Raw genomic sequence first — 14948 nt, 5'->3', positions numbered from 1 at the left:
AATCATTTTGCTATCAGATAAGTTGTCATCTCGCTCACTCGGGTTCAGCTGAGTTTACCTGCAGTCGTTAATGCAGTGATGGACAACTGTTTTTCCTCAATCGACTGCTGTTTGGGTTTCATATGATTTCTCATTGTGGTGATGGTGGTGATATTATAACTCAGTATCATTAATTAATTTAATTAAAAGTAATTCCATTTTGTAATATCATTTAGTAGCGTAAGATAATTTTCATCCAAGTAATTCCAAACTTCGCGAGGCAGACGATGACATTATGTGATCAAATACAATCAACATGCTCCACAGCGCCACCCAGTGCATTTAGTTCTAACTGCGAGTTAATGCTTGGATTTATAATGGATTCACAGCATTTACGGCCAGCAAAGCAACGTAGTACAATTCAAAAAGTATTTTACTTTTTCGAATAATAATTACAGATTGAATATTTGTGCATACCCATAGTACTGACACTCTGCTCTGGTGCATCAAATCAAGCACTCCGTAATCACAGGTCTGACCAGCGTTTTTCATGAGAAGTGTAGACCACAAAAGAGCTATAGTTTGCAGACTGTTATAAGAGTTGTTGTTACAAATACGTCTATTGAATATACTGTGTGAACTCATTGTCCCTTTAGCTCTGAGTGGTTTATTTTCCCTCTTCAATAAGTTTTGTCAATTGTTTTGTTTATTGGTCTAATTCTGGTTTATGATTTCTCTTTTTAATAAATCTTGCATTGGGTTAGTCACTCAATTAATTATCTTGTGCTTCGTTCCCACCCTTCTGAATTATGTTGCATTGATATGGAGTTATCACAAACTAAGACTGTTTAATTGTGCTATCTTACAATCAATATAAATGTATGGTGTCGCGATGTAACGGTTAAAACTTGAAGTGGTGATGAGGTCTTAAATGTATGGAAGGGGTCTTAAAAAAGGTCTTAAATTTAATTCCGTGATTCCTGTATATACCCTGTTTTAGTATTAGGTAGGGCTGCACGATATTGAAGAAAAATGCAATATGCGATAACTCATTAAATAATGTGATGTGTAAAAGAATAATGCAAGTGTGTTAAATATATTTAAAATTATATAACCTACATGTGTTTCACATTCTTTTTGTGACAAGAAAATATCCCTACAACTTCTGAAAGTGAACAGCAGTGTTTTACTGGAGCATAAGAAGTGTTAGTTTAACATCAATGTAAGCCATTTCAGATAGGCCTACATTTTGTTTATTAAAAAAACAAACCGAATAATCAAATGTAAAAATGAAACACTGCTTAGTTTTCACTGTATGAACTAAATATATACTGATTCTTATTAAAGCTACAAAAGTGATTCAGCCAAGAGCAGTGAGTGATTTTCTCTTTTGTCTTTTGTTCATGACCCCAGTTATTGCAAGCTGTTGCAATATGCATATCACGATATATACATTTGCGATATTTCGATAATTTCGATATATTGTGCAGCCCTAGTATAAGGCTAGGCTATGCAAAAATATAGGTAACTTGGAGATCACAGATTTCTTGGATTGGATTGTCCTTTTGGCTCTCTGGTGGTAACATTGGTATTAAATCTTTCATAAATGGATGATATTTAAAAAAATTGCTGTTTGCGCCCTGGTCATCAGAAATTGTATATTAATTAAGAATATCCTGCATGTTTATTTAGAATATCCTGTTGACTCTAGGTTTGTTGGATTTGGACATTGCAGTCAGCAGAAATAGACCAATTTGTGCAATTGGGCATTGCCAGACTCATAAATTAACTTTTCAGTGCTTTGACAAATCAAAATTATTTTGGTAACTTTATTATGGTAACTTTTATATTAAGCCGCTAGGGTTTTAAACCGCTAAAATTTTCAGTCCGAGGATTCAGTAAGCGAATGCATTCAAAAAGGCAGTCCAAAACAGCGCTAATGCAGAGAAAAACACGGCCGATTAAATCCGAGATGGTAGAGATAATAGTGACTCACGTCCAGTTTTCAAAAATGATTCATTCCAATGTGTATTTAGTTTTAAAAAACAACCTCTCTCTTATATTCATATTCATATTGTTTCTGAGGGTGCTTTCACATCTGTAGTTCGGTTCATTTGGTCCGGACCAAGGGTGAAAAATGATACTTTGTAGCATTTTCAGGCGTTTTGGTTCCTTTTCACACCACACTGATCGCTCTGGTCCGAATCAGTTTATGAGTTGATAAAACGAACCAAAATGCAGTCACGTCACGTGACAGCATCCGCACTCGTTGGCCAGATGTGTCTTGAACGCATTTCCATAACTGCACTTTGTGTGGTTAGAATTAACGTGCGGGAAAATTCCAACAGAACTCACGGAAGTAAATAAAGAGGCCGCCGCTGTTTACTATGGAGAGATGACTGCGTGGGCTGATTGTATCCTTGGTCATATTTTATTATAAAGTTTGTCTACACCACTTTAGACAAACAATAATATTTGAGAATGAAGCGAGGATGCGGCTCAAAAATAATGTTAATAATTTCTATCAGGCTCTGCACCTCCTCACAACTCCAAGTTTGTCCGCGAGCTGCCATGCTTAAAGTGCAAACTGTCAACAAACATTTCTCCTCATCCATTATGCACAGCACAGCTGACTACGGCAACTGGTTTAGTCCAAAAATGCGCAGTTCTTTGGCAGTTGGTTCTGTTCGAGGTCGGATCACGTTCTCACCACAAACGAACCGCTCCAGAGTTCGTTTGAAAGCGTACCGAGGTCAGCTTTTGGTGCGCACCCGAGTGCGATTGCCGCATTCTCACCTGCCCAAATGAACTGCACCAATGGGCAAAACGAACTCTAGTGCGATTCAACCGGACTAAATGAGGCAGGTGTGAAAGCACCCTGAGCCGTGCGAGTCCTCCGTCGCAGCGCTGTGGGAAATACAGACTGAACCGCAGGTCAAAACATCCAACTGGCATCTGAGCATTATGTTTGGGCTTTTAGTATGAATATGTTAGCCTTACTGTTGTCTATAAGCTAGTGTGCTCCCAAGCAATGACAAAATTCGCATTTAGAAGATATAAGCATTCTGACTTCCACCAATAAGGGTCAATGATTTTGATGGCATCACTCTGCACTTCAGTTTCTTATTAGACTTTGTCCAATCAAATGCTTTCTAGAATCTAAAGTGTCCCGCCCCCTACATTATTAATAGATGCTGAAGCTGCAGCTAAAATCGGTCACTTGTTCACACATTTACTATTTTCTACTTAATAAATGGCACATATTGTACTATATAGTCAAGGCAAGTCACCTTTATTTATATTTAAGCAATAAGTCCCGCGAAGCTGTGTTTTACAGTGGATTTAGAACAGCTAAGGGGCGTTGTTAGGCACGATGCGGAGCTATCCCTTTTTCAGAAAGGAAACAGTTCCATTCAGACTGTGTTTACGTCTTCTGGGGCTGATGGCCTTGACAGATTTGATCATTCCTCTGGGACTGTTGCGAATGAGGGAGTTTCAGCACTGGACTCTTGTGTCCAACCTCAACCGTAAAAGTGATAGTGACGTCACTCTGCATGGGCGCTCTCCGTCAGTGGAGAGATCACTCTTTTCTCGAGTCAGGGACTCTGCTGGGGGCAGTTTCTCTGAGAAAGGTGGTTACAACGGATGCGTTGCTCACAGGTTGAGGGCAGAATAGTCAAGTCACCTTCATTTATATAGCGCTTTTAACAATATGGATTGTTTCAGAGCAGCTTTACAGTGATAATAGGAAATTACCGTAACAGATTGTTTAGGCTTTACAACAGCTCTAGGATAAAGTTATTGTCCAGCTAAAGTTAGTTTTGATTGATTGATTCACTTCCGTTGCGAAGACCATTAGTTTTTAACTTAGGGACCGCTAACACAACACCATTCTAACAGGAAAACCCTTAACGTGCTCTGGCCGCCCATCCGCACAAAACAGTGCCTGGTGTCTCGAGAATAGCGAAAGAGAAGTGTCCCGTCTCGCTACAGAACGCACACAAACTTCCTAGAACAGTTAACAGTGTTTCTGGCATTGAATAATTTTGTGCAGTTCCTAAGGAACCACCTCTTTTTGATCAGATCAGACAACACAACAGTGGTAGAATACATAAATCGCCAGGGAGAACGCTTTTCTCTGTTCTCTGATTAACAGGAATACCATAGGTCAACACCCGCTCGTATTCAGGTTTATGAGAGGTGTGCGGCATGTGCACAGGGTTTCAAAGCCACTGGTTCCGTGCTAAAGTCTGTGGTCCTTTAATGCCAGGGCTTGAAAACAGAAAATAAATTCAGTCGGTTCATTCTGAGCAGAATCAGTATTTTAACTTTTCTGTTCTGGTCATTCAAAAATCTTCTGTATTATTACCGTTCCCGAAACCGTTTTGATTAGAAAAAATACCGGGTATTAACGTTATTTATTTTTGCCTGTTTTTAAAACAGGCAATAAAAAAGCGGTTTTTTTGTTTTTGTTTTAACACGAAGAACATCATCTGGTATTTGCCGTCCAGTCATATCTAATACAACATAATTTTTTATAACAAAACGAAAGGAAAAACTGACAACAGTTAAAAGAAATTAAATAACTTTTTCAAGATATTTTAAAATGTTTGCTCTTTGCTGCATGGTTAAAAATACGCTACCTCCTATAAAATTGCGTTTTTAAGAGGAAAAAAGATCAGTTGCGTATACGTCGCATTTTATTACATTCAGAAAGAATGTAAAATACCGGTAAACAAAGGAAAATGTTTAAAAACATTATAAACACTTTAAACCTGTATAGGCTATTTTAGTTTTCTTCACTCCACAACAAATCCTCTAAAGGTAACAGTATTCAGCTAAATAAACGTCAAGCCACAACGAATTAATTTAAATTGAAACTGAAGCCTGCTCATTCGGCACAAATCCAAATCATAGATCCAAATGTTCCCAATATTCGCAACGTATTTGAATGCTAAACTATTATTTATTATACCACATAAAACACACAGTGAGACGGTGATCACGCTGAACGACACAGATTGTAGGACTATTTAAATCAAGCAGTTTTTATATGCTTGTTTGACTGCATTTTATTTTGATTATGAACAGGCTGTAATGTCAAGTTAGCAATGCTAAAATATGTTGTGCGCCCATGAGGCGCCGTCGCGATCACTGGATGTTTTTCTAAGAATGAAACTGTTACTCCATAATTTATGGTCATACAGAAGCAAGACATCAATATCCCATCATGAGATACCTCACCCATGTTATCAGAGGACCGGGGTTACGTAAGTAACCTACATTTTTTAAAAAAAATAGGATGCACTTTCTGCAGTTTTAGATTCTCAGTTCTCCATTCAGAAAAGTGCTGCAGGTGCGTGATGTGTGAATCCGCATGTTCTATGTTTATGCAGCTATTGACGCATGTTAACTAAACCCCTGTAAAAAAAAAAAAAATAAAAAAAAAAAACTTTTTGCTATCACACTCTTATTTATTGTAATTTCATTCTAATTGAACATTCTAATCTTGTCATTTAACGGTTAATGAGTGATGGTTGATGTTCAAGAACAATACTCAAATTGAACATCCCTAATGTGAAAATATAATTTGCAGCTTGAATTTATTTCTATAATATGTGTCGCATTCTAGCTTTTTAAACAGTGTATTTGTGTGAACTGTTGCGTTTAAAGTCTAAAGTGAAGTATTTGAACAACTAAAACTAAAACAATGTAAATGCTTTAATAAATAAATAATTTTATGTTTTGGTAGACATCATAATATAGTATAATACTGGAATGCAGAAATACTGCATAGAACAAATATTACTTAATGTTAGAAAAAGTGAACAAATTGAATAATTTTTGTGCTGTCTGTATGATTACATGTTTGCAGTTTAACACACAAGTGTTTGTTTTATTATGTAGCCTATACCACAACAGTAAATGAGTGTCTTAATAGAAATTCTGTAATATATATTATCTTGAAAAAGATACCAAATTAGTAATATCCGAAAAAGCATAATAGGGGCACTTTTACACTGGTTTGTAGCACAAAAAGTTGTACCGTTTACTGCACATTGTCATTCTTGTAGTTATCTACAATGGCTAACGAATCATTCGCACATTCATATAACAGTTTTCTTCCACATTGCAGTATAAGGTGGATAGGATTCTTAAACTTACCCTTTTTCTTTTTTGGGTGCAGGAATGTACCCCACATTGTGCTAGACTAGAGAATACCGCTTGGTGTCAATAGTTTGCACATGTAACCCAATTTATATTTTTATTTTTAATAAATGCATTGAGAAAAATAAATGAATTGTTACACCCTACAGAATCACAAATAAACCTTTCTTTCAGGCTTTTATTTAATTTTGTATATATTTAATTGTCTTATCCCTCAGCCTCACAGATGCAGGAAAGCGGCTCAGGATATGATTCATCTTTGAGAACTTCTCTTGGGGCATCTCCAACACTGTCTTTCTTGCAACAGCTAGGTTAGGGAATCAAAAGTCTCTTTTGATATTGGTAGAATTACCATAGTATCCATTTTACACTACATAAAACTAAAAGTGTTTAAATTTTTTTTTTTACAGAGGAAGAGCCTTTGGATTGTTTCTCAACCTCTCATTGTCACTCCTCAAAGAAAAGAGATGAACAAGAGAAGCAGAACTACAATAAGTCAATAACGAAAATAACAAGTAAAATAAACCACACACCTCCTGAATCAGACACAGCCATGGCCATGAGTAATCTGTCCCATGGTGAAAGTAATATTAATGTCCCATCATTATCTTCAAAGTCACGACTGTCTTTAGTGAACTACACTGGAGGAAAGAAGCAGTCCACTTTAAAGGGTTTCTTTCACAAAACCTGCTCTGAAAGAAAACAAAGCTCACACCTCAAACCAGAAACTGAAAACATTGGAATATCTACTGAGTTATCTGGCAGCCCTGAAAGACGTAAAAGTTCCCTGCCTGAAAGCCTCACAAAAACAAATCACAAAAACAGCAAAAGTATACAGCACTCCAAAGAAATGCAGACCAACTATAAACGTTCCTATTCCAGGAATTCATCATCAGCACGCAGTTGTTTCATAGCAAATGAAAATGTCATTCAAAATGATGAATCTGTTACGTTCAAGCCTGTTCATAAATGTCAACGTCAAACTTCTGCTGCACTGTGTTCAGCTGACTCGATTGGTGATCTTCCTAGTAGAGATGTTGAAGATGGTGAGGTGTTTGAAGACATCTTCTCACCAGCGAACAATGCCCTTAAACAGAGGGTCATTTTGTTTGGTTCAACCTCAGAAGCAGTGCACATGTCCACTTTTGACCTAGAGGACTCAAACAAGAAGAGCAAGAGATCGTGTAGAAAAAAGCGAAAACATGAAAATATTGATATTAAAGACTTGGTTCATTCATCAGACCCTGTGGATATGATGGAGGAAATTGTTCTTGAGACGCATGAATCAAGGCCTGAATGTTTGTCTGTGGGGACGTTTGAGGTGCCTCAGTCACCCAGGTTTGTAGAAGTAAAATTCAAACCATTGGCAAAGAAACCAAGAAAGCAAACTAGGCTGAGCTCTGCTGTTCTCTCTGAAGTGAAGGAACGTAAAAGCTCATTTAAACTCAGTCCTGTTAACGAAAAGGCATCAACGGCTTCCCCTCCAATGTCATCCTCTGCGGTTAACATGAAGCTGCAAATACCTGACCCTGACCCCAAATGTGGTATTGAAAAGAGACAGATGGGTTTAAAAAGTATGTGAATTTTATTTAGTTTTTTTATTTGTAAATTGGACCTTGCTTATCTCTAAACAGAGCTGGATTTATAAATTCAAATGGCGGGACTTGGCAGTATATTGGTAGAAAGTATTAAAATGTAAAAGCTGTATTTCAGGTGAAAATTTGCATCCTGGAGCTGTGTTAAACTGTACTTAGTGGCTGTGCAATGATATCTAGGTCCCTGCTAAACTGTAATAAGATGAATTCTTTACTTTTTTATACTCTATACCTTTCTTTGTATTAGTTGAGAAACACTCCACAATAAAGCATGCTTTTAAAATGTTGCACGGTTGACCAAACATTTAAGAAATGCTCTTGTCTGCTGCTCAGCTGTGTTGCTGCACACCTGCTGTGTGCTGCTCTCCTCTGAACTCAACTTTCTTTGTTTGCATTATTTCAGTTGCAGGGAAAGAGAATAAAAGCACAGCTTATGGGATCATTGCGAGAAGTTATGAAATGTGTAGCAAACCGGAAACTATGAAAAAGGACAAGTACATGAAGGTAAAGTAGCTACAGTTTTTTCATGTATTTTAGGTGGTACTAAAGATACCAGTTGGGCAAAGATTCATGTAAATAAGACATTTATGTAAGCTAATTTAATGTTAGAAAAAAGACATTTTTGAAAAATTGTAAACAAGTAAAGTTAACTATCATGAAAGCAGTGTTTTTTTTTAAGGGAATTTGTACTCTTTCGCTCTTGCTGACGAGGTATTATCTTTTTCTGCGCACAACACAAATTTACAAATTCACAGCCCAACACACAAATTTAGTGCCAGATTTACTAACAACCAGCGCAAACCCTCTTTTGAAGTTAAGCTACTGTCAGGATCTACTAGGACACGCAGTAGAAAAATTAGTAATGAAAAGGTGTGAACACAGTTATTTTTGCATCTGACCTTGCATATGCAGTATTTGTAGGAGTTTCCCGTTCAGATGCAATATTAACGGGAGCAGAGTTTTTAAATAAGTTATGATTTACTAAGGTTTGCACTAAGCAATTTACTGCTATTTGCACCATTTAATAAAAAATAAAATAAAAAGCATGTGTTAAGCCACCTGTGTTAGTAGATCACACATGCTCGATTATCATCGGCTCTGCTTGTTTGCGTAAATTTGAGCTGATCTTTAGACTACATTGGTCATTTTGGAAATGATCAGGGCTGTATTTCCCATAAGCATCGTAAGCCTAAGTTGATTGTATTGACCATTGGTGGCAATGGTCCATTTAGGCTTACGGTGCTTTTGGGAAACGCAGCCCTGGCTGTGTCTGTGTTTCTTCAATGTGTGTATTGTCAGTAAATCACCCCCACTCCCATCTGCGCTTATACGGTCTTACGCTAATTTACCCTGTTTAGTAAATCTGGCCCTTAGTGTACAAAAGTAAACAAAAAGGCCCTCAAAATCAAATACTGAGATGAATTGCACTTGAGTACTTCATAGCATAAAACTCGTTGTGGTTGAAACGGTCTGTTTATTCACATTATCAATGCAAGCAAACTCGTATATAATGAAATTGGTTTTCTTTTACCGTGTATAGTTTTGTTCATTGTTCTTAAAAGGCATACGTGTCGTGCAACCTGCCTGGCATCTGTCTATTTTGATTCGCCAAGAAACAAATTTGTGCAGAAATACCATAGTTAGATTATTACCATACTTTGACATCAACAGCAAAAGATATTTAAAGTGTTTTCTCCTCTCTTTAAAAATTTGGTATGATTATGTTATTTCTTTTGTTGTCCTGACTGCATGATTAGATGGTTAGTTAGTTGTTGTTTTTTATTATTAGCATTTGTCATTGCTTTTTTTTATATGCAATATTTTGTCTTCTTTACTTTTTAATGGTCCTTTCTTACATAAGAGGAATAAACCGTTTAAAGCTGTATTCTACCCCATGTTTCCAGGTGAAGACAGAGCTTTCAGCTTGATGCTTCTGTCTCCATGGAGCGTAGTAATTTGCTTTGATGCAGTTGTTATATGCGAGTCTCCTTGTTGCCTTCTTGGTTTCCTGTGTGTTTTCTTTGCTACTGTGACATATGCACCTGGCAGAGGTCTGTTTGCTTTTTCTCAGCCTGAACTAAACTCCTTCCTGCCACAGAGAGAAGCAACAGGCTTTTGTCTCAATCCCCAATGTAATAAAGTCCAAACATTTAATTGTGGTAAAGAATTTACAGATGGGCATTTGTCATCAGTGTTCCCTTTTGACAAGATTAGAGTATACATACTTAAATAATGATAATTGGATTAGAAGATCTCACTGGTGATCCAGATGCTAAGTATGATAATTTCTGGAGAGGTACTTTTTTGGCATGAGCAGGATGAGGCTTCTCCTCTGGGACTTTTCCTTTGAGTGAAAGTCATGCTGAGGGGTGCATTTTCCAAAAGATCGTCAGCCAACTATGTTGCAAGTTCCGTCGTTAACAACATGTTTTCCGAAACCATAGTTCCTGAGAACGTTCGCAAACAGCAAACAACCTGTGGTTAGAAGCATATTTTGTTGTTAGTATGACGTGGACTTAAGTAGATCATGCTCTTGGGCACAATAAGCAAGCCAACATGCAGGGCATTCTCTATCTAGGGATCCTACGCCATTTGGAAAAGTATAAACCAATATTTGTTTCCAGGCTATTTCAGGCCCTATTCAGTTTTCTAAAGTGTCAAATTAAGAATAAAAAAATTAAAAAAGTATCATAAAGAGTGATTTTCATGGCAAAAGTTTAGTGATCATTTAGTGAGTGAACATGACTAAATTAAAGATGTTTTTTTTATTTAATTTTTTTTTATTAAATTGTCTTTACCAAAAGCGAGTCTCTTTTGAACTTCCCTAAATGAACCAGCAACATTTAAAAGTACAAACTATCATTTTATTCAGACTGTACTTTGCTGTTTTGGTGATCGTTCAACTAGTCACGATTATAGTATTAAACCAGTGTATCAGAGGTAAATGTATGCAGGTTATAAAGCATTTTAGATTTCTTCTTATCATGCAAACACGTTATCACTTGGGGAAAAAACAATTGAAATTACCTGAAAAAAATATTTACATGTGATTGTACTATGCTGAAAGAATCATTTGTTAAATATAATTAGAAAAATCTACAGAGGTTTTGAAATCTACAACATATTAGAGAGCTTTGGTGGTAACTAGAAATCGCATCAAAAGTGGAAATCGTTGGTCAAAAATATTTGTGTGCACAAGTTGACCACCAATTGCAACTTCCAGATGCCATCTTTATTTTTTAGCTTAACTGACACAGATTGGAATGCACAGAATTGTGGGATATCATTGGCAGTGAAGGATGTATCTGCTGCCTTCAGAGATACCTTTATCTGATTGATTTTTGTAGACAGTAAGTGAAGCTAACATTGTATTCGGATGTGCCTTGATGCCGGCCTCCTTGGAATGGATCCTCTGAAGGCAGCACGACTAGTTGGTTCATTTCTCCAACGATGTATCGTACTATGGGAGTTAATCAGCGAGTTACATCGTACAAGAAATGCACCCCAGGCAAGGGTTATTATAGTAAACTAAAAGTAATGATTTTTTTTAAATGGTTGTAGTTATAGAATATTAATATTAAATATTAATATTAAATATTAACTAAACTAAAAACAAAAAAATAACTAAAATTAAATAACTTGAAAAAATAAAAGCTATAAAAAAATGCTAATAAAAATGACCAACACAAATAAAATGAAAATGAACAGAAAAGAAATCCTTTAAATCTTTAATAAAAACTACTGCCATATTTTGCCATTTTTCTGTAATATTTTTGACAAAAAGAAATTGTTACAAATATGAAGTAAACACTGGCAAACAACAGTGCACTCAATAATCTGGTAAGTTGGTGTGCACTGGGAATCATTTTTATTTTATTTTATTTTTTCAAGTTAAGACAAGGTAGAGCTAGTTTTACATACAGCAAATATGACGTGAATACGACTGGCCAACTGGATGTAGCACAGCATCGTTTCAGTACAAGGATTGATCTTGTCCAGTAACATTTAAACTCTCCTGTCCACATTCAATTTACGTGGAACACAGTTCAGAGTACACAGGTTTTTATACAGTCTACAAATGTACCTTCAGAAGATCTCTCGGCTGGATTCGCTAAAGATTGAAAGATTTGTGAAATTTTCAAAGACACTTTAAATTATACAGATTCATATTTACATAAAGTCGACTATGTAAATATGAATCTGTAAATGAAAGTATTATAGCATTTGCCTTTCTATTACTAACAGAAAGACAAACGCTACGATTATTTTTCATATCCCGTTCACTTTTAGGGCGATATACTGTTGTCAGTGTTGTTACCTGTAAAACATCATTCATCCTTATTTTTTTTTATTTTTTTTTCAAACATTTCATTACACGTCTTAATTTTGTTTTAGTTTTTTATATTGTAAGTTAATGTTGCAAAAATGTTTAGATAATACTTTAAAATAAGTTTTCATTAGTTAACTACATCAGTTAACATTAACTAATTGCGCTTCTACAGGATTTATTAATCTTTGTTAATGTTAATTTCAACATTTACTAATACATTATTAAAATCAAAAGTTGTATTTGTTATTATTAGTTGATGCGCTGTGAACACTTGCAGATTCTCTCTCTTTTGGATGCACTGGGTCTCTCTCGCAGTCTCTGTCTCTTATGACCCGCTGTAGGGCTTAAATCAAACTTTACTCACTCATACATCACTCAAACACTTGCATACACATGTTAAGTAGTCACACAAATGTGTATACTATTGAATGCTCAAAGATATACTGTATGTAATGCTCACACTAATGTGAAATGCAGACCGATACATCTGTTACTCGCACATACGTACAAACACTTTGAGTACATTCACCTACGAACTGCTTGTGCATACACAAACTTTTCACGTTTTTTTTTACACTAATGAAATGATCACTCATTCATACAAACTCTTCGAGTGCATACACCAATGACATTCTAATACACGGAAGACGCTCTTTAAAATTCATTGGGGCATATGCATGCAACTGATTTTGTGTGTTAATGACGTTTGATTTTCAGGGGAAAACTCAAGTCATTTTAGCATTAACGGAAGGTGTTCAAGTGTAAACGGAGGGCAGTTCAAACTGAGTCGTTCATGAACGTTGCTTTCATTTTCAACTTTTTTTTTTAATATCATGGTAACACTTTACAATAAGGTTCATTAGTTAAAGGGTTAGTTCATCCAAAAATTTAAATTCTGTCAGTAATTTCTCACCCTCATAAGTTCACGTAGTGTAACCGCGCAGCGCTTCTGGCTTCCAGCATCACACGCATGAAATTTGGCGTGTGCCAATAGTGAGCCTACGTTCTGACGTTCAACCCAGAAGCGCTGCGCGGTTACACTACGTGAACTCACTCAGAGGCCCACCCACACAGAAGAAAATGAATAGTTGAATAAAGTCATTATTTTTGTTTGTTTTGCGCACAAAAAGTATTCTCGTCACTTGATAAACTTATGGTTGAGCCACTGTAGTCACTTGGACTATTTTAAACATTGTCTTTACTAACTTTCTGGGCTGGCAAGTTTCAATTACAGAGAAGCCTATGGAGGAGTGAGACAGCTCTCAGATTTAATAAAAAATATCTTAATTTGTGTTCCGAAGATGAACGGAAGTCTTACGGGGTTGGAACAACATGAGGGTGAGTAATTACTGACAGAATTTTCATTTTTGGGTGAACTAACCCTTTAACTATCTTAGTTGACATGAACTAAGAATGAACAATACTTCCAATACTTCAGCATTTATTAATCTTAGTTAATATTAATTTCAACATTTACTATTACATTATTCAAATCAAAGCTTGTATTTGTTAACATTAGTTTATGCACTGTGAACTAATATGAACAAAAAATGAACAGCTGGATTTTTATTAACAAAGATTAATAAATAATGAACCTTATTGTAAAGTGTTCCCAATATGATTTGGGAAGTTGTTGTTTTCAATGAGTTGGTTAGGTTTTGTTTTTGCCCTTACAGTGAGACAAGTTTTTTTTCTCAAATTTCATATTTTTTCAATTTAGGCCTGCTTTGTGACTATATCTGTCATGAATTTTGTGTTTTGCAGAGTTTGCTGCTTCATTTGTTGTAGTTTTTTTCGCATGTTTCTATGGTACACTGGGAAACAAAGATTTCATACGTTTTAAAGCATTTTATTGGCAAGAACATTTAATATGCAAAGAATCAATATTTACAGTGTTGACCCCTCTACATAACCTTTGCAATTCGCTCTGGCATGCTGAATATCAGCTTCTGATCTAAATCCTGACGAATGGCGAATCATTCTTGTCTTATAGTTCTTGGAGTTTATTACAATTTGTGGACTTCTGCTTCATGCTTCTATGGGATTAAGATCCGGGGAGTTTCCTGGCCATGGCTGGAAATTCTGTATTATGCAGGCCGGACAAGTAATTTGGTGATGTCAATTTGTAAAGAATTGTAAACATATATATTCAAACGCACATACCTGTAGACTAAACGCGTCATATGCATGTGCACGCCGTCACCGTTTTCACGGATTCGTGTTTTTGGGATGTGCAAGGAGATAAGTTTTATTTTTATTTTTTTATTATTCAAAACTTGCAACTTGGAACTGTTCTAGACACCAAACACTGTTGTCGTGCTGGTGAACGGCCAGAACCCATTAAGAGTTTTCTGTTTTCAGGTAAAACGGTGTCGTGTAAGCGGCCCCTAAGTTAATAACTAATGATCTTTACAATGAAAGTGAATCGAAAGCCAAAACAATCTCTGTCACTTTAATTTCCTAGTATCATTGTAAAGCTACTTTGAAACAACCTATTTTGTTAAAAGCGCTATATAAAAGGAAGGTGACTTGACGATCCAAAATTTCAATGTTATGATCTCTGAGCCTCTTCATTTTCACTCTTGGCTTATGTGCACGCATCATAACTAGAAGTTGCATCCTGTGATGTTTTGAAACCATTCTTTGTTTCTGGCAGTGTTTTTGGGCAGAATTGTGAGCGAGCCCAATCCCTTTCATGAAAATCAACCCCACACATAGATGCATTCAGGATGCTTCACTGTTGGCACGACATGGTTGCGTTCACCTTTTCTTCAATACATTTTCGGGAGGATGCTTCATCAGAGAAAATAACTTTGCACCACTCTTCTGCTTTCTAATCCTAGTACTTCCTGCAGAATTTCAGTTTGTACTTGATG

The 14948-nt window shown here is 36.1% G+C and overlaps 1 protein-coding gene and 1 long non-coding RNA gene across 3 annotated transcripts in view; both read left to right on the top strand.

Moving 5' to 3' along the window:
* mcph1 (microcephalin 1) overlaps positions 1 to 14948 on the top strand; it is a 101728-nt gene that overhangs the window by 31508 nt on the left and 55272 nt on the right. For both annotated transcript variants that reach the window (XR_014201713.1, XM_082154457.1), the window contains exons 8-10: positions 6366 to 6458; positions 6558 to 7721; positions 8146 to 8246. Coding sequence is in view for 1 of the 2 variants with exons in the window: in XM_082154457.1 (XP_082010583.1) it covers positions 6366 to 6458; positions 6558 to 7721; positions 8146 to 8246 (1358 nt within the window). In the remaining variant the exon portion in view is untranslated. The remainder of the gene's footprint in view (positions 1 to 6365; positions 6459 to 6557; positions 7722 to 8145; positions 8247 to 14948) is intronic.
* On the top strand, positions 269 to 5261 carry LOC309487065. The gene is made up of 2 exons (XR_014201751.1): positions 269 to 2995; positions 5007 to 5261. It is a non-coding gene; the product is annotated as an uncharacterized lncRNA (long non-coding RNA).

This window comes from Leuciscus leuciscus (genome assembly GCF_965113295.1).
Source record: "Leuciscus leuciscus genome assembly, chromosome: 22".
NCBI classification, from domain to species: Eukaryota; Metazoa; Chordata; class Actinopteri; order Cypriniformes; family Leuciscidae; genus Leuciscus; species Leuciscus leuciscus.
This window is presented reverse-complemented; position numbering and strand designations above follow the sequence as displayed.